The sequence below is a fragment of the Aethina tumida genome, chromosome 2 (assembly GCF_024364675.1).
Source record: "Aethina tumida isolate Nest 87 chromosome 2, icAetTumi1.1, whole genome shotgun sequence".
In the NCBI taxonomy this organism is placed as follows: Eukaryota; Metazoa; Arthropoda; class Insecta; order Coleoptera; family Nitidulidae; genus Aethina; species Aethina tumida.
The window spans coordinates 20,625,568-20,644,391 of NC_065436.1; the positions used below are offsets into that span (position 1 = coordinate 20,625,568).

Genomic DNA, 18,824 nt, shown 5'->3' on the forward strand with positions numbered 1-18,824 from the left:
TATTTATTTCACCAGTTACTTAACCATATATACCTAAATAACCACATATAAAAACAAATTTTAATTTGTACACTTAGAACAATTATTTAGATGTTTACTTTAATATAAAATATTTTTAAAATATTTCATGGTTCTCTGTTGCCATCAGTTATAAAAATAAAATTAATTTACATAATACAGTAGTGATAAGATAAATATTAATTATAACTTTAGTTTCCAGTTGATTTCCCATAATCTTCCTTTATCATGTTACTAGCTTTTTCGCCAACCATAATAATGGGAGCGTTTGGATGTGCTGCAATAGGATTCGGGTACACGCTTCCATCGGCAACTCTCAATCCCTTAATTCCATGAACTCTAAGTCTTTCATCAACAACAGCATCTTTACTCGAGTTCAAACCCATTTTACATGTCCCCATAGGATGGTAAACGTTCATTGTCACTTGTCTGATTAAACAATACCAATAAGGTTTGGAGTCGAGTGTGTAGTTCTTGCAGGCTGGTAAATGAGGCAAATGTAATTGAATTCCTACCTCCTGAAATGCGTGCGTGTTTATTAATTTCTTTACTATATTAACGCCTTGGTACATCTGATACATGTCGTCCGGATGTTCCAAAAATCTGGAGTCTATGACGGGATATTCGTAAGGGCTGCTTGACTTTAATTTCACCGAACCACGGGATTTTGGATAAAGTAGTATGACGTAAATTTTGAAAAATTTAGCATCGTTTAGATAGCCGTACAGGTTGTCGTAAGTTTCGTTGGTGAAGAAGAAGCCTTTTTGTGTGTACGGACTGGTACCATTCGAGGGTACAATCATGATTTCCAGGTTTGGAACTTCGGGATTGGTACTAAAATTTGTCCTCCAATAAGATAATCCTTGGTTGTTACCAGCTATGGCAAACGGTCCCTCACCACTTAAGTATTCCTTAACGTAATCAGTGAGACTCAAGATTGGCTCTTCGAAATCCATTGTTAAGGTCAATCCGTAAAAGGTGGCGTGGTCCCACAAATTTTCTCCTACAGCCAAATTTTTAACTAGTGGAATGTTATGTCTGGATAAATCTTCGGCTTTGCCTACACCAGATAACTGTAAAATGTGAGGCGACTGAAGGGAGCCAGCTGATACTATTACTTCCTTTGAAGCTAATGCTCTGTACAATTGACCATTGTTACTGAACACTACTCCTTCAGTTTTGGTACCATTAAATAGGATTTTTGTTACAAAACTTTCAGTTTTTACCACTAAATTCGTTCTGTTGAGAACGGGCTTAACGAAAGCTTTGCCAGTATCGTCTCTGCGCCCTTTGATGTTGTTCAGCTGTGACAACGACACTCCGAGTTGTGATTTACCATTGTAGTCCACAAATTTGTTACCTAATTCGTTGTTGGCTTGGATAAACTTGTACATTTGGGGACTGTAGGGATTGTGATATTCGACGGTTAAGGGACCACTGTGGCCATGGTAACCTGGCTCCGCATTAAAAATATACGTGTCTTCCGATTTTATAAACAATGGTAAAACATCTTTATAGGACCAACCGCGTAGTCCTTCGTTTTCTAGACGATCGAAATCGTGGTGATTGCCTCGAACATACATTAATCCGTTTATCAGGGATGAACCACCCACGCCCCTTCCCCGGGCGTATGGACATTTTTTGTCAACCATGCCTGCATAAATTAAACTGTGTTTTATATATTTCACCTAAATTACCTAGTTTATACCTTGACAACAAGTGGTCTGAGGAATACTGGTGAATGCCCAGTTGTAATCGGTGCCTTGGACGTAGAAGTACATTCCGGGGATGTCTGTGAAAGCGTCTCCAAATTTTCCTGCCTCCAGAACCAGAATTCTCCACTCTTTAATTTCTGATAGTCGGCGTGCCAAAACGCTACCAGCCGATCCAGCTCCCACAATGATAAAGTCGAACGTTCCAAATTCTAAACGAATTACTCTTAAATAAGTTTAGAAGGAAATAATTGGTATTTTACCCTTTATGTTGGTGTTGTTTGGTTGGTATCTATTGGCGTTCACTGGTAGTTCATATGTTAATGCATCTCTCATTCCATTGCTTATCAAGTTGGTGTAAAATTCAACTTCGTCACAATTAGAATGTACGATAAAAAGGCACAATAGAAATTTAACGATCATTTTGAAAAGTAAAACTGTGAAACTTTTGTACGTATTTTATATAGCTTAGTTATAAATATTTACATTCTTGTAACATTCTTAGCATAATGTAACTTACTGTAATTGGTATAAAGTATTTGTATGAAGAATAATTTAACTATATCTAAAATATGAAAATAAAAGGAGCTCGTAAAGATTGCATGTGCGAGGTTTAAATAATATACGTGTTTTAACTATATTTTTAACTTGAAGTTTATTTAAATTAAAATCGTTTAAAATAATGATAATAATTACTATTAGTTTATACTAACCCATTTATTTAAAATGCCTTTCATTACTATTATCCATTTGTTTAAATATTATGTACCTTTAAAAAAGAAATAATTAAAATTTGATTATGATTCACAGCAATAATGAAAAATGTTTGTCACTAAGAAAAAATACAAATACACAATGATTAAACAGAGAATAAAAAATGGTTGAATTTTGAAAACTAAAAACTTTTAGCACAATACAATAGGAGGCCATTATTTTTTCATTTTTTTTTTTCAATGTAATGATAATTGCTCTTTAATTAAGTGATAAATACAATGACAACGCGTCTAATGTATAAGTAATTGTAATTGCTAATTAAAGTGTATCATTGTTTTTATCATTTTTTAACTTAATTGACTATTTTGTAACATTATTACATATGACAACATATCATTACTAATCCAGAGAAACAACATATATAAATTATTTAATCCTCATGTCATTATAATTTAGAAGTAAATGTTTTGTATATTTAATATAAAATAGAAATTTATATGAGACCGTTAAATATACGTTTCAAAATAATAGACCCGTTGATCGCAAAGCTTTATTATTAATTATGTTCTACATATTGTTCAGTTTTAAGTCATCATGTTATTCAGAATGTTGTCAGCAAGTTTAAGCATTATTTTTATATTATCACAATATTCAGTTGCATTAAATACACACATTTTTAAAGATTTCACAAAATTAGTCGACAGACCTGGTAAACTTAATGCATATTTGTGTTGGAATAAAGGTAAATAACTATAATTAATATTTACATAATTGTTTCATCATTTGTTTCAGCCGATGTGCATCATCTGTCTAAAATCCTAAATCAACATTTAATTTTACACAGTATAAACAGAGAAATAAATTCGCTTTTTTATTCGATGCCTGAAATTGATCAAATTTATGTCGTTGATTATCAGTGTCCAAATGCGGAAAATATACTTTTTAAGGAAAGTCTTTAAAAGTTGTACTTTTTTTAATATTAATTATTATTACTGATACATTTTAGGCATCACAATATAAAATGTTTTCTATACAGTTCAAATGGGTGCTTTTGAACGCTGATTTATATAAACTGCAGAAGTTTTATTTCGGTATTAATAGTAACGTGTTTGTTGTGGAACAATCCGGAAGCTCGTTCAAGATTAACTCAATTTATAAAATGTCACCAAGTTATAAAGAATTTGTGATCAACCGAATATATTCGTGGGATAACAATAGTGGTCTTCATAAATTAGAATACTTCAATACTTACACAAATCGCTCTAATCTACTCGGTACTAAAGTTAATATAACGCACGTTGCGATGTTTCCGGAAACACGAAACCATTTATTTGATAAAAAGTAATATGTAGATTAAAAAAAACTTGTTGATATTCTGTAATAATATGTTTAGATTTAAAATGAGGGATCCCATAACTAAACAAGCATACATCCTAATGAGCCACGTAAAAGACACAATGAACGCAACTTTTGTTGAAAGATGGACCAACATATGGGGTTCGTATAACGCCACAGAGGGAAAATATGACGGCATGTTTGGAGATCTACAGTCAGGAATTTCAGAAATAGGGGGTAAAATTATTTAAAGCCCGTCCCTCTTATTATATTAACATAAAAATGTCCAGGTACCCCTGGAATTTTAAGAACTGAGCGAGTCAGAGTCGTGGATTTCACCACTCACGTAGCAAGGACGAAGGGCTATTTCTTTTTCAAAGCTCCACCGTTGAGCTACACTAAAAACATTTACAAACTCCCGTTCCAATCAGACGTGTGGGCAGCAACATTTGTTTTTTTAGTCCTTCTTCTAATTGTCACTTACGTAATTGTCAAATGGGAGTGGACCGACCCGGTATTCAAGACTAAAATGGTGGACCGACAGGAAACCCTTATGAAGTCGAACATTATCGAAGTAGGTATAGAAGAGATTGCTGCGTTGACGCAACAGGGAACTTCTGTGGAGCCGAAAAGTTTGGCTGGCAATATCGCTTTACTGGTGGGGTTGTTTTCAGTTATGTTTTTGTATTGTGCCTATTCGGCCAATATTGTCGCATTGATACAGTCAAGAAGCGAAACTTTGAACACCGTCGAAGATCTACTCAATTCTAGAATTAAACTTGGTGTTAGCGACATTAGTTGGGTCAAATCCATATTCAAGGTGGTCGGCGCACAAATCATGAACTTCGTAAACTATTTGAAGCTTTTCAGCAAGAGGCCGATCCCGTCAAGAAAGCACTGTACGAACAAAAGATCGTTCCGAAGGGTGAACAGCCCCACTTTGCCCCATTAGAAGAAGGAATAATAGGCGTGCGTAATGATTTCTATGGATTTTTTGCAGAAACTTCTTTAGCCGCCGAAGTGATCTCGAGAACCTACCACGAATGGGAGAAATGTCAGTTGCGATACATACGATTTTTTAATTTTCCTTATGCAACGATACCTATCAGAAAAAATTCATCTTATGGTGAACTAGTCAAAATTGGGTAAAATACATTATATAAATCAAATGTTTTATTTTGAAATGTGTATATTGTAGACTAAAGAGGATGAGAGAAAACGGCATTCAGCTAAGAGAAGAACAGTTGTTATTCAACAGGTTAATCAAATGTGAAAACAGTGGAAACAGTTTTCAGAGTGTTGGAATAATAGATTGCTACTTTCCGTTGGTTATCTTGGTTGTGGGGCTTTTAGTTTCATTTATAATTTTTGTGTTGGAGTATATTTACTTTTTGTACCTCAAAAAAACAATTTCAAAATACTTCTAGTATGGGCGTTCATATTTCCTAGTACAGTTAATTAGAAATATTGTATTAATATAGCATTTAGAAATGTAGAGGTTGTTCCACTTAATTTTTTTTTCATTCTTATTATTGCATTGTGAAATAATTCTTAAGACTCAGGTCTTAGTCCTGGTAGAATAATGTATAAATATGTTGGATTAAAACTAAAAAAGTATAATAAATAATATTATAATTGTTTGACCATTCATTACAGAGATATGCATCATCTTTCTAAAATCATAAATCAACATATAATTTTGCACAGTATAAAAAGAGAAATGAATTTGATCTTTTATTCGCCCGAAATTGATGAAAATTATGTAATAGATTTTCAATGTCCAAATGGGAAAAAATACTTTTTAAGAATATACTGTTTACACCTCAAAAGAACAATTTCAAAATATTTGTAGTATGTGCGGTTTATTAAACAGAAATATTATATTATTATAATATTTATGGTAGAAATGTAGATATTGCACTTTATCTTTTTACTACATTGTAAAACGATTCTTAGGATTTAGCTGACGTATAAAATTCATAATCACCAATTTGATTAATAATTTAAGAAATAAACTTATCAATTATAAAAACGTACATATCTAATTACATTATTTTTCCCTATGAACAAACAACTACAAGTAAATACGCAGAAAAGAGTTCTCAGAAAAATAGCATAACAATAATAATTATTAAGAATATATTGCATACTTGTTTTGGTAATTATATTGTGCAGTCATAAATAAAAAATTTTAAAAATCTTTATTGACTACAGTGAATTATAAAGAATTCCAAAGATATCAATATTAAAGTGTTATTGTACATATTCGAAGTGTTAAGCTGGTGTCTCAATAGAAGTACTGAAAGTAATCTAAAGTGGCCTTTAAATTCTTTTGATTTTTTTATTTTGTGAGTATTTAGTGTTATTTATATTTATGACACAAATTATGATTCAAAATATGATTTGAATTTTTTGAATGTTCTTAATTGGTTAAGTTTTATAAAGATATATACAGGATACATTGTACTAACCCTTCAAGTACTTGAAGGGTTGTTTTTGTTAAATTTCACTTCTATATTTTTTGTGTTTGTCAAAAATTATTGAAATAGTTAAACAGATATATCCTGTGAGGCTATGCAACTCAGATTTCACGTAAACTCTAGACTGAATATTGTGTATTTTGAACATTTATAAAAAGTATACTGTATATTAATAATTAATAACTTTTTCATATTCTATAAGAATTATAAAAATAAAGTTATATGTTTATACTTAAATATAAACATGTGTGTTTATCTTTAAAAATTAAACAAATGGCTTTATTATTTTATATTTTATTAAAATATATTTTAATATAATAATTTTATATGTTTAATAATAATAATAAAAATTTAAAATCATTAAATAAGGGGTTATTTTTGAATTAATTATGTGAATTTTATTTAAATTAAATTTTTTGATATACCTATGTATTAATAATTTAATAATCAATAATAATTAGATAAAATCATAGGACTTTTTAGTTTATGTGTCACTAGAATTTAATTAATATAACAATTTTATACATTCAATAATAATAATAATAATTTTTAATTAATGTATAATAAACTCAAATTTTTTCCTATACAGTGAGATCCATTAGACCCCCTTATAAAATTTGTATTTTTGACCGATTTTAACAACCCTTTTTTCAATTGTAAAGCATAAAAATATGTACTTTTAAATATTTCACGTTATTTTGTCCAATACCAAAACCTACACGGTAATTTTTATACATGACAATTGAAAAAATTATTCTAAATAATTTTTATAGAAATTCTAACTACTCCACTGTATCAAGCACCTTTTGAAATGGGTGTATACCAAACTTCATACAAAAATTGTGCATATTCATAATTCTGTAGAAAATTGTCAGAAATAGGACAAATAAAATTATTTTTAAAAAAATATTGTAATATTACACTAATAATAATATGCTAATTTTAAAACTGTGTGTGGAAATAACCTCAGAACAATAGGGAAAGATAACCAAGAACTTAAATTGTATTCAACGGTGGATTGGTGAAAATTTGGGTATTAATAGCACTAGAATAATCATAGTACAATATTCCAATATTCTTGAAAAATAAGATAATTTATGTTATTTTTGACAATTTATTCCATACCTATATATTTTTTATGAAATTTGGTATAAACCCATTCCAGGGGTGCTTAATCCAGTGGTGTAGTTACATTTTCTATAAAAATATGCTAGTATGAGTTCTTCAATTTTCACGCCTAGAAAATTACCTTGAATGTTTTGGTTTTAGGACAAACCACGTGTAATTTTGTCTATAAGTACATATTTTTATAAAAATTTTATAGAGGTGTCCTTCTTTAAAATCAAACATTTTATGTTTAATGTAAAAATAATAATTTATTATAAAAAAATAAATTCATTAAATAAGGGGCTATTTTTTATTTAATTATATTATCATTTTTATTTAACTGGTCTACAAATTTGTGATGAATCCACATTTTAAGAGTGTTTCAATAATTTAATATTATTAATTCGTTTGAACCACAAATATTGGAGAAATAATAAGAATTGGGATTCATACTTTGAATATGGATCAGAATTTACATACACACAAAAGACCTTTAAAGATTGACTCTATTTTTAACTTCAAATTTACGATTAGCTCTTAATCTTTGGGTTTGAGATTAATCTCATGGTTTTAGATCAGGTAAAATGAGGGACGCGCACACAAAGTGGACTTGCGCCGTGGTGGAAGGCATTGGCGCGTGTTAAAATACTTTCAAACAACTCAGTGCGATCGCAGCCGGCATGTGAACAGTCGAAAGGGTCTATCCACAGGCCAGCTAAAATTGAAATCCATGTGCATAACGTGAACACAGTGATTGAATCCTGGAAAAATAAAAAAACATTATGACAGTGACCGCTCCCGATTTAAACGGACAATTTATCCTGTTTTAAAAGTGCACGTAAACATTTTTAAGGAAAAAATGAGTGAATTATTGGAATTTGACGTCGGTAGTGAGTTGGAGGATATAAATTATAAATGTTGTTTCTCGCGGTCGGTGGTTTTGAACGCGAGATACAAACACAAAACGCAATCGAAGGAACCGGACGAATCCAGGAGCGAACGGGAGACCGCCAAACCGGCGTTCGTCCGTCCTTTGAAAGCCGGCACGTACGATGTTCGCAAGGTCAGTTTTTTTAATTTTGATTGATCATTTTACACAAATAAATGGTTTATTAAAATTTGTTATTGTTTGATTAAATGACAACTCATTAATCTCGAAAGTCCTAAAAATCTTAACAAATTTGACTCAGATGTCAAAGAAAAAATTGCGTGAAGGCAGCTGGACCAAAGAACATATGTTCGACCCTTTAAATAATTGGGAAACCCTTAAAAATGTCGTTTGACTGGGAGAGGTCAGTTTACTATTGTAGTCTCATTCTAAATGGTTCATTGAAGCCAAATTTTATGCCTAGTAGGTAGAAATTTCTGTCGATGCTACGTTCTGTTTTGCATAATATTTGATATGTAATTATTTTGTAATGGTGTACGGAAGGGAAACTTATTATTTTGCGTAATGTTTGTAAAAATATTTTATTTGGGAATTTAATTTTAATTTTTCTAATTTATATAGAAACTTGTCTCTTAAAAATGAATTAATAACATAATATTTTATATATTATAAACAAAATTACTCTCTTTTAACTATAATAAATAATATAAAATAATAATATTTTAGTAATTAGTGAAAAAAAATGAGAAATGTTTGTACATCCAATAAAAAATTGAATATCAAGCTTATACAAGAGGTTAAAATAATATAAAATAATAAAAAAACACTAAAATAGTTACATTAATTATATTTAAAACTGAAATTTTCTTCATACAATAGTGGCCATAATTATAAGAACTTAAATATATTAAAAATGGGAGTCGTATTACTTATGGTAATGTTTTTTCTGAGTTTTCTATTATGTAACTGGTCAATTTAATTTTATTCTTTAAAAAATTGGTTACTTTTTTATTTTTCAATGGACCAATTTGTAGCAACTTTTTACTTTGTGGTCTTTCATTGCTCTCTGTGAATTTAAATTAATTATTTATTGGTCTTTTACTTATTATAATTATTTAACCATTGGTCGAAGAAAATCTATAATTTAGCATTTTCAAGTTTCCTGTATTATTACCAATTTAAAGAAACTGGCCAAGTGGTAGTTTCAAAACATTTGAAAGGTAATGGATAACTGGGTAATTTGAATCTTAAAAAACAATCTAATCTTCAACTGAAAGTAAAGCCAATCTGGAGCAAATAGGACTTCAAGACAAGTCCTAATTTCAACTAAAAATATGGAAGTCCAATTTTGCTTGCTTGCTTAGGATCACATTCACAGAACAGTGAGGACGATTAATTTTTAATATCGAGTCGAAATTTAATTTATAAGAAAAGAAAAAAACTATACAATCTGGTGATTCTATTATGGGGATGCTTTAGTTCTTCTGGCGTAAGTCTGCTTATATTGATTTATGTTCAGGAATATATTAAACAACAATTTGCTTCCATATATTGAAGCTTTTAATATATTTCAACTTGAAAATAATCCCAAACACAAACAAAATTGTGTTAATGTTAAATAAAATAACACAGATTTAATGAGTAAAAAACCCTTTCAAAATTGTCAAGTTGATATAATCAATACAATTCAGAAAAACATTTTTTAGAATAGGAATATTTTACAACACTGATTGTACATAAAACAATAGGACATTAATATTATTTTAAATTCACATTAAATAAAAGAATAAAATAATTAACATTTTAAAAAGTTGCTATAATAATGACCACCACTGTAATTGTGTCCAAATTCATGCCCCTACAATAATCTATTGAAATCCTGTATAATTTAATTTTGAATTACTAACAATAAGTGAACGTGATTATTAAGAATGTTTAAAGAAGTACCTAGTCTTCAACTTTCAAATTACAATTGTACTCTTGTCGAAGAACAATACAATTACATGCTTTTTGCAACGTCTGAAAATGCAGTTTTCATTCAATGGCACGGCACATTCACTTCCCACGTCGGGCATTTACTTGAAAATGGGAACAACAATAAACTCTACTGGATTCAAATTATTACACAAACCGAGGATCGTGTACTCGAATACCCCGAAACCAATTTAAAACGACGATTTTATTAAATTTTATTGACCAATTAGGTTGAAAGAACTCCGGTAGCATAATCTACAATATCTAAATTGTTCATGCGTGAAATTGTTAATTTAAATGCCAGGTAGGTCCGCATTTATTGGGCACTTCAAATTAGTCCCACCTTTTTACTGAATTAATTATGAATAATCCGGCCAGACTCGGCGTGGATGCGTTTCATGTTTTGTGTATAAAATTATGTTGCATTTCTGCAGAAAAAATCCGGAAATGTGGGAACAAAGGCACACGTAAAGGGTCAATCGAGCTGCTGATAAACCACCATTCCAGCAGATGTTTTTAACGTATTTATAATTATGAGCATTGACATTGCTCTGGGGATTGTGTCAACAACCGGTCTATTGTCAAAAACATGGGAAGTCTCCAGTTCTTTACAGTTACAGGCTTCTAATTACATGGTATAATTAATTCGCACACTGTTTTCACAACAAAAAATACTGTGAACAAATTTTGATGATGGATCTATAGCTGAAACAGTTGATTAATTAATCAAGAAAGAGTTATGTAGATGTAGATGTTGTCAACAATCTCAAAAACATTAATTTTATTATTTATTTGGCCAGGACTTTCACTTCTCACGAACAATAACTTTGGGAAAACTGGTGGAAAGTCTTCGCATTGTTTTAACTAATATATACTTGATTTGCATTTAAATTTGAATTTTAATTGCTCTGTCAAATTTCAATGTAACATTAATTACTTTCTCACCTTCAATCATATTTTTACTCCAGTCTAGGTGGTAGTGAATTATTTAGTGACGGTCGCATTTATAGATGTTTACAGACACAAATAAATACATTAACACCTTCTTGAAATCTCCGTTAAGTAACAAATAAATAAATGACTTGAACGTGTATCTTTCACCAATAAACCTATAATTCTCTTTTGTATTGTATATTTCATTCCATTTACAGTTAAGTTTATGATCTGTTAATTTACAATACCCACTAATTAAATTTTAGATGGCCTTTAAATTTATTGTGCATGCCAGATCGAGATTTATGGTCCCAACTTTAAAATTAACTGCGTCCGATACGAATCTAAATAATATTTTTTTTTTTAGTCACATATTTTATTTATAATTACAAACCAGTAGGCACAGTAAATGGTCATTGACAAAAACATCGTGTCACAAAGTAAACCGCCTTTGTGTGGATTATTTAAAATTCAAATGAACAACAAAAGTAAGAAGCGTTGTAAAGCCGCAACAGTAAATGGGGGTCTAATCAAAATAATCGGTCATTAAAAACGTTGATTCACCGGAAACAACTCTTTCCTCGCATGAAAAATCGAAAAATCCGTACAACACGTACCGCATCCTCCTTCCACACCGTTCAACCACCGTCGAACGAAAAAGGACGGAGGCACGGCTTATGTGAGCGTTTGTTTCAGCCGGTCAAATCAAGTCACCGTAGTTCCGGTAGGGTGGTTGTTTCATGCCAAGTTCACGTTGTCTGACTATTCTGACTAAATTACGTGTGTGTTTTTTATGTGTTTTAGTTTTAAATATTCATGAGTGTTTTAAGTCATTCACATTGATTAAGCGCGTTCAAGACGCGACTGTTTCAATCCTACAGGTGTTTTGCAATCTTTGAACAAATAAAAGTTAAAAGATTATAAAATGACATCTGATGACATCTAACCTAATAACGAATATTTTTTAAGTCATTCTTACCATATTTATTAAGGGTGTTAAAGTATGAACGATTCAATCTTTGTTTATTTTAAAATCTTTGAACAAAAGAGTTAAAAAACAGAACACCTGATGGTGTGCTTTAGTTTTTTTATTCTCCTAGATTAAACAAGTTAAAGCTTGTTAGAAGAAAGAATACCTGGTGATGTATTTTAATTTTTTGAACATTTTCGAGTGTTTTTAGTCATTCTCATATATTAAACTGGTTAAAGACATAAAAGCTTCAATCATATAGGTTTTACAATATTTGAACAATTTAAAGTTAAAAGAGCTGAAAAAATAGAACACCTGATGATATGTTTTATATTTTTAAACATTTATGAGTGTTTTAAGTCATTCTCATAGATTAAGTGAATTAAATACATGAAAGCTTTAATCTTATAGGTTGTTTTACAATCTTTGAACAATTAAAAGTAAAAAGAATTAAAAAGATAGAATAGCTGGTGATGTATTTTGATCTTTTGAACATTTTCGAGTGCTTTAAGTCATTCTCACAGATTAAATGAGTTAGAGACATAAAAGCTTCAATCTTATAGATTTATTTGCAAAAAAGAGCTAAAAAATAGATCAACTGAAGATGTGCTTTAGTTTTTTTTGAACATTTACGAGTGTTTTAAGTCATTCTCATAGATTAAGCTGGTTAAAGACATGAAAGCTTCAATCGTATAGGTTGTTTTACAATATTTGAACAATTAAAAGTTAAAAGTGCTGAAAAAATAGAAAACCTTATGATGTGCTTTAGTTTTTTAATCATTTATGAGTGTTTTAAGCCATTCTCATAGATTAAGTGAATTAAATACATGAAAACTTCAACCTTATAGGTTGTTTTTTAAATCTTTGAACAATTAAAAGTTAAAAGAGTTAAAAATATAGAATAGCTTGATTTTTTGAACATTTTCTAGAGTTTTAAGTTATTCTCATAGATTAAATGAGTTAGAGGCATAAAAGATTCTATCTTATAGGTTCTTTTGCAAAAAAAGAGCTAAAAAATAGATCACCTGAAGATCTGCTTTAGTTTTTTTGAACATTTACGAGTGTTTTAAGTCGTTCTCATAGATTAAGTTGGTTAAAGACATGAAAGCTTCAATCAAATAGGTTGTTTTACAATATTTGAACAATTAAAAGTTAAAAGAGCGGACAAAATAGAAAACCTGATGATGTGTTTTAGTTTTTTAAACAGTTTAGAGTTTCTTGAGCCATTCTTATATATTAAATGAGTTAAAGACATAAAAGCTTCAGTTCTTTTGCAAGAAAAGAGCTAAAAAATAAATCACCTGATGATGTGCTTTAATTTTTTTTGAACATTTATGAGTATTTTAAATCATTCTCATAGATTAAGCTGAAAGCTTCAATCATATAGGTTGTTTTACAATACTTGAACTATTAAAAGTTAAAAGAGCTGAAAAAATAGAACTTCTGATGATGTGTTTTAAATTTTTAAACATTTATGATTGTTTTAAGCCATTCTCATAGATTAAGTGAATTAAATACATGAAAGCTTCAATCTTATAGGTTGTTTTACAATCTTTGAACAATTAAAAGTTAAAAGAGTTAAAAATATAGAACACCTGATGATATGTTTTAGTTTTTTGAACATCTACTAATAATGTTTTAAGTCATTCTCATAGATTCAGCGAGTTAAAGACATCAAAGCTTCGATCTTATAGGTTGTTTTATAATCTTTGTACAATTAAAAGTTAAAAGAGCTAAAAAATAAAACACCTTATGATGTTTTTTAGTTTTTTGAACATTTACGAGTGTCTTAAGTCATTCTAATCGATTAAGCGAGTTAAAGACATAAAGCTTCAATTTTGTAGGTTGCTTTTCAAACTTTGAAGAATTAAAAGTTAAAAGTTGATGGATTATCTTTGTTTTTTAATGATTAATTTAGTTCCAAACATTAAAGCCTTAGCTCTTTAGATTGTTTCGCAATCTTCAAACAAACAAATGTTAAAAGATTAATAGAAGAAATAGAACACCAGATCTCAGAACAATTAAATCGTAAAATTACTCTCAGCAATTTATTGTTACAACAAAAGCTGGCGAAATGCAATCGGTAAATCTCGTTGCCAACAGTTTTGTAGTCCGAACTGAAACACGCGAAATGATTAATGTTCCTTTGTACCAAAATCAAAACATCAAAGTGTAAAGTAATATTACACTCGTCGAGTATGCAACACCACTTCCTCCGTGTGTTAGTAACAACCGGTCAAAAGAAAAGGTTTTTCTTCACACCATAATTACCATCTTCCTGGCTAATGAAATGCGTGTTCCTTGAGTCTGTTGCCTCGACGAATTCGGCTGGCAAGTACCGTACTATTACGCATTTACACCCATTAAACGGCGATTTCACAACAATTATTTTATGGGAATATAATTTGAATGCCGCTCCATTAGAACTAGAAATCGGGAATTCCGAAGATAAGTGTGCCGAAAAATGCGATCGAAAACTGTTCCCTATTGATGAAATCTAACGTTTGGTAAACATGGAATTATGAATAACACGAGTCCACGTCTACCTGGAACGACAACAAGAGCACGTGAAGTTCTTTCTGGCAACTTGTGAATCGTCGCACATTTTAGCGTAGTAGACGGTTGAAAATAGCGTTTCCCAAAATAGGGCCAATTAGGCCGGAAAAAAGACTGTCAGTACCGTGGAATCTGGACGTCAACGTCGGTGCAGTGGTGGTCTCCAAAATATCGAGGCTTATTCTGTCATTGCCACTGCGTCGACTTAAAAGGAAATAAAAGGTTATCTATACATATATGGTAATTAAACTTACGTCACCAGTTTCCTCAACCATGGAGTAAAATAATACGTAGCGTAGTTGCACATAAAAAAAGGTAGGAATAGGATATCAGGACTTTTTTAGGCTTTCCAACAAGGTCGGCCGTATTAGATTCTTGATTTTTTATCGTCATATTTAAATTGAATTACATGTCAAAGAGCTTATGTTCCACCTACCAAGTCACTTGTGTCATTCAACTCTAGCGTTAATGAATGTTTTAGGATTTAGTACTATTACAACACGTTATTAATATGTATCGCGTTGAAGAGATTACCCACTAATGTATTAAAATAATTAAATTTGAAAGGAACGGGTTTGGCTGGTTAAGAAATAATCGAAGTTCAAGTTACTGATTCAAACTTAGTGGGTTTCTGACACTTACCACTTGTCTGGTTAAGATAAAATCAATAAAAGTCAAGACATATTGTATTTGTACATGAAAATTGAATAGAAGTAAATCAATTAAGAAATTATCGAGGATTTGTTTAATTTATCTGTCTTGGATTAAATATACCCATTCTGACTTTTTAGGAGAAGACGTCCCATAACAAGTGGCTGAAGCTGAACCGATTTATTTTACTATAAAAAGAAGTGTTTAGTTTTACTCCTACTGAGTTTCAAGGATTCATTCTATCAAATCCAAAATTTTTATACTGTACGAATTTATGAATGATAAAAAGTAAATAAAATTTGATTCAAATAATGGGAGTTTTTTAAATTTTAAGATTTCCATTTACAAGCAGTTTTAATTTTAAGCTGTTAATCTATCCATTCTGAATTGTGTGTTCATAGTACCGGATTTTCGGGCTGTTTCTGGATTAATTTTGACTGAAAAGCAAAAATTTTGGGTGTCAAAAATAATCGATTTTTTATTTAATTTTTGTGTGTAAACTGTTAATTCATTGAAATTATTTTCACACTATAAGAATTTAATTTTTCTTATGGAGCTCCCAGCAAAAATTTTATGTGATTATATTTAAAAGCAATATTTTTGGACTGAAAAGATAATGTCTACTTTTTTATTTTTTTAATTTTAAGTAATTTTATGTAAAAGCAATTTTCTCATTGATTTTTTAGGGGGTAATTTCGACTCAAAATAAATAATATTGGGATCCAAAAATAATTGATTTTGAGTAAGTTTGAGTGTAATCTGTTTACTCATTGAAATTATACAATTAATCTATTGGATTGGAAATGTTTAGAGTTTGGAAATTTCAGGCTTCTTATTCACCAAATAAAGCTCTATTAAAAATTTTTGGGCTGAAATAATAATGTTTAGTTTTTTTAAGTGATTTTATGTAAAAGCAATTTTCTCTTTGACTTTAAACGGTTAATTCTAACGATTCTGAAGTGTTTGTTGGGATAATTTGAGGTCAAAAGCAAAATTTTGGGTACCAGAAATATTCGATTTTTTATTTAATTTTTGAGTACGTTAATATGTAATCTGTTCACTCATTGAAATTGTACGATTAATCTACTGAATTGAAAATGTTTACACTTTTGAAATTTCAATTTTTTAATGTACCAAATAAAGCTCCATTAAAAATTTTAGGCAGAAAAAATAATATCTAGTAAGCAATGTTCTCGTTGATTTTAAATGGTTAATTCTATCAATTCTGAAGTGTTTGTTCATATTACTGAAATTTCGATTGGATACCAAAACAAATCGATTATTTATTTAATTTTGGAGTTTATATGTAAGCTAATTATTGAAGTTATATGATTAGATCTACTGAATTCGAAATTTTTACAGTATTTTTAGGCTTCTTATATACTAAATAAATCCTCAAAGTAAAAATTTTGGGTTCAAAAAATAACGCCTGTTTATATTTCAAAATTTTATTTATTATAGATACAACTAATTAAAATGAGTAAGATAACTGCTTTTACTTAAAATTCCAAATAAGCACTTTCTAGTGACGTATCATATCAAGTTGTCTTCCAGTCTGTAAAGCCACGTGGAATGTTTTAGATGGACCATCTCGTATATTTTTTTGGGCAATTAAAATCATTTTGAATTAAAAAGTAGCCAGAAGTATATTTTTAGCTTGTTTGTAATATTTTTAAAATAATTAATAAAGTATCGTGTTTCCCATCGGTCAAGTATCATTTACTAATCAATACTAGTTATCCACGTGTATCATGTTATATTTTTATACTAAGAATATATTTCCCATTTGTAGCCATATCTGGTAGCAAGGTTAATTGAATCTGACATTAATGAACCTTTTAATAAGACATCCTAAAAAGAACGGATTAAGTTTCTTCACAAAAATAGATATTCACTGCAAGGCATTTTTAAAACAGTTGATACCTTTGGTATAAATATTTACATACAATCAAATACTTATTTGTATCAATTTAATTTTGCGACTGACCCCAACCAAAATTATCGCCGACCTTGCATTGAAAATCGCATTTTAAATGCCCCGATAAAGCGAAAGCGGCAATCGTTATCCTTGCAAAATCAACATAACATTAAGCATTTTTCAGTTTTAACGAAGGCTTTTGATACAGTATCGATTTTATTGTCATGTGGGCCGTCGTGGTGTTTTTGTTCAGCGGCGCCGATATCTCAACCTGTCTGAAAATCAAGAGCGAACTTTTATGCAACGACGGATAATTTACGATTATGAATCATCGCCCGTTTGCATAATACCAAGTACGTTTTCACTTTTAAGTAACGGGGCACTTTAAACTTTTAATTGTACCATAAATTTTCGTCCTTTACGTGGCGTACGTGTTTTACGGTCGGACCAGGCCGGTGAAAAACTGTTATAAAAATGTGTCCGAACATGTGATATTGCTTGTCGTTGCGTTTGCACGTAACCGCACGCACGCATTTTTTATATTGCAGAAATTGTCCGGCAAATTGTCGTCTCCATTTGGAGGAGCGGTACGCTTTCCTGGTAGTACAGAAAAGGACTACGTCGGAACGCACCGTTCGGTTGGTCGGTTTTCTTTTGTGCTGTTCTTAAAATTTGATTTGCCTCAGTGGTTTCGTCTTTGAGACGATTGTTGGGAAGGTCTTCCTCGACGTACGGCTGTAATTATATTGTTAACGATTTCCTTCGATTAATAAAACATGGCGATTATTGATAATAATGAATTGTCACTGTAATTAAGTATGAAAATCACTACTGAAAACGGCCTTCGCTGAAATGAAGAACATCGTAAAGATAATCATTACGTATGTCAGATTCTTAACAATTAAATAACGTTAACACACTAAAATATGCAAAGATCATTCCGATAACCCTTTTAGAGTGATTTATGTTTGATTTCAGATAATTTCCAATTACATTTTAATAAGCACTCTTAAATATTTTGATCTTGAGATGTTAGATAAAACATAAATTATATTAAAGAGGTCTTGTTATGAAACTTATTGTTGTGTTTTGCATTTTTAATTAGAAAGTGAAGATAAATTTTAATTTTATTAATTGTTAGTATTTAAAAAATTATTAATGTTATAAACTATTAGACATAACCACCAATATTATCTAAATTTGACAAAAATATAATTATCCAGATAAATCACCAATTTTTTGTATTTTCAAATATATTTTTTTTGCATAGATAAATAAAATAATATAAAAATATTTCAAATAAAATTATTATTAATTGCATTTATAAATATTATCTATATAATATGTAGTTTTTTGTAATTTTACAATTGTCTGGATTATTATCAATTTTTTTGTATATTTAGAGTTTTTTCATAATTAATGAAAATATACTGAAAAAATATATTTAAATAAAATTAATTAAATAAATTTCATTTATAAATATTATTTGGATAATTATTTTTTTATATATAATAACTAGTACTTAGATTATTTTAAATAAATTTTGTTTGCTTGGTTAAAAATTTGA

The 18,824-nt window shown here is 29.9% G+C and overlaps 3 protein-coding genes across 3 annotated transcripts in view; 2 read left to right on the forward strand and 1 right to left on the reverse strand.

Moving 5' to 3' along the window:
• Positions 1 to 2: 2 nt before the first annotated feature.
• On the reverse strand, positions 3 to 3,714 carry LOC109594592 (glucose dehydrogenase [FAD, quinone]). Its single transcript, XM_020009811.2, has 4 exons — positions 3,697 to 3,714; positions 1,994 to 2,073; positions 1,727 to 1,942; positions 3 to 1,672 (listed from the first exon to the last, which is right to left on the reverse strand). Exons 2-4 carry the CDS (start codon positions 2,064 to 2,066, stop codon positions 210 to 212), a joined length of 1,752 nt encoding a protein of 583 aa, XP_019865370.2. The 5' UTR covers positions 2,067 to 2,073; positions 3,697 to 3,714; the 3' UTR covers positions 3 to 209.
• Positions 3,715 to 3,829: 115 nt separating this feature from the next.
• On the forward strand, positions 3,830 to 8,010 carry LOC109594578 (glutamate receptor ionotropic, kainate glr-3-like). Its single transcript, XM_049962762.1, has 5 exons — positions 3,830 to 4,016; positions 4,070 to 4,599; positions 4,650 to 4,924; positions 4,978 to 5,037; positions 7,941 to 8,010. The coding sequence occupies exons 1-5, from the start codon at positions 3,830 to 3,832 to the stop codon at positions 8,008 to 8,010; spliced, it is 1,122 nt and encodes a 373-aa protein (XP_049818719.1).
• Positions 5,993 to 18,824, forward strand: part of LOC109594591 (uncharacterized) — a 56,585-nt gene continuing 43,753 nt past the window's right edge. The window contains exons 1-2 of the mRNA XM_049963360.1: positions 5,993 to 6,127; positions 7,941 to 8,429. Coding sequence (XP_049819317.1) covers positions 8,226 to 8,429 — 204 coding nt within the window. The 5' untranslated portion in view covers positions 5,993 to 6,127; positions 7,941 to 8,225. The remainder of the gene's footprint in view (positions 6,128 to 7,940; positions 8,430 to 18,824) is intronic.

Coding starts and splice junctions, on each gene's coding strand:
- LOC109594592 (XM_020009811.2), bottom strand. CDS start 2,066: ATGAGAGATGCATTAACATATGAACTACCAGTGAACGCCAATAGATAC. Junction 1,943..1,993: donor AAACAACACCAACATAAAGG/GTAAAATACCAA, acceptor TAATTCGTTTAG/AATTTGGAACGTTCGACTTT. Junction 1,673..1,726: donor TCAGACCACTTGTTGTCAAG/GTATAAACTAGG, acceptor TAATTTATGCAG/GCATGGTTGACAAAAAATGT.
- LOC109594578 (XM_049962762.1), top strand. CDS start 3,830: ATGTTTAGATTTAAAATGAGGGATCCCATAACTAAACAAGCATACATC. Junction 4,925..4,977: donor GGTGAACTAGTCAAAATTGG/GTAAAATACATT, acceptor TGTATATTGTAG/ACTAAAGAGGATGAGAGAAA. Junction 5,038..7,940: donor GAACAGTTGTTATTCAACAG/GTTAATCAAATG, acceptor TCATGGTTTTAG/ATCAGGTAAAATGAGGGACG.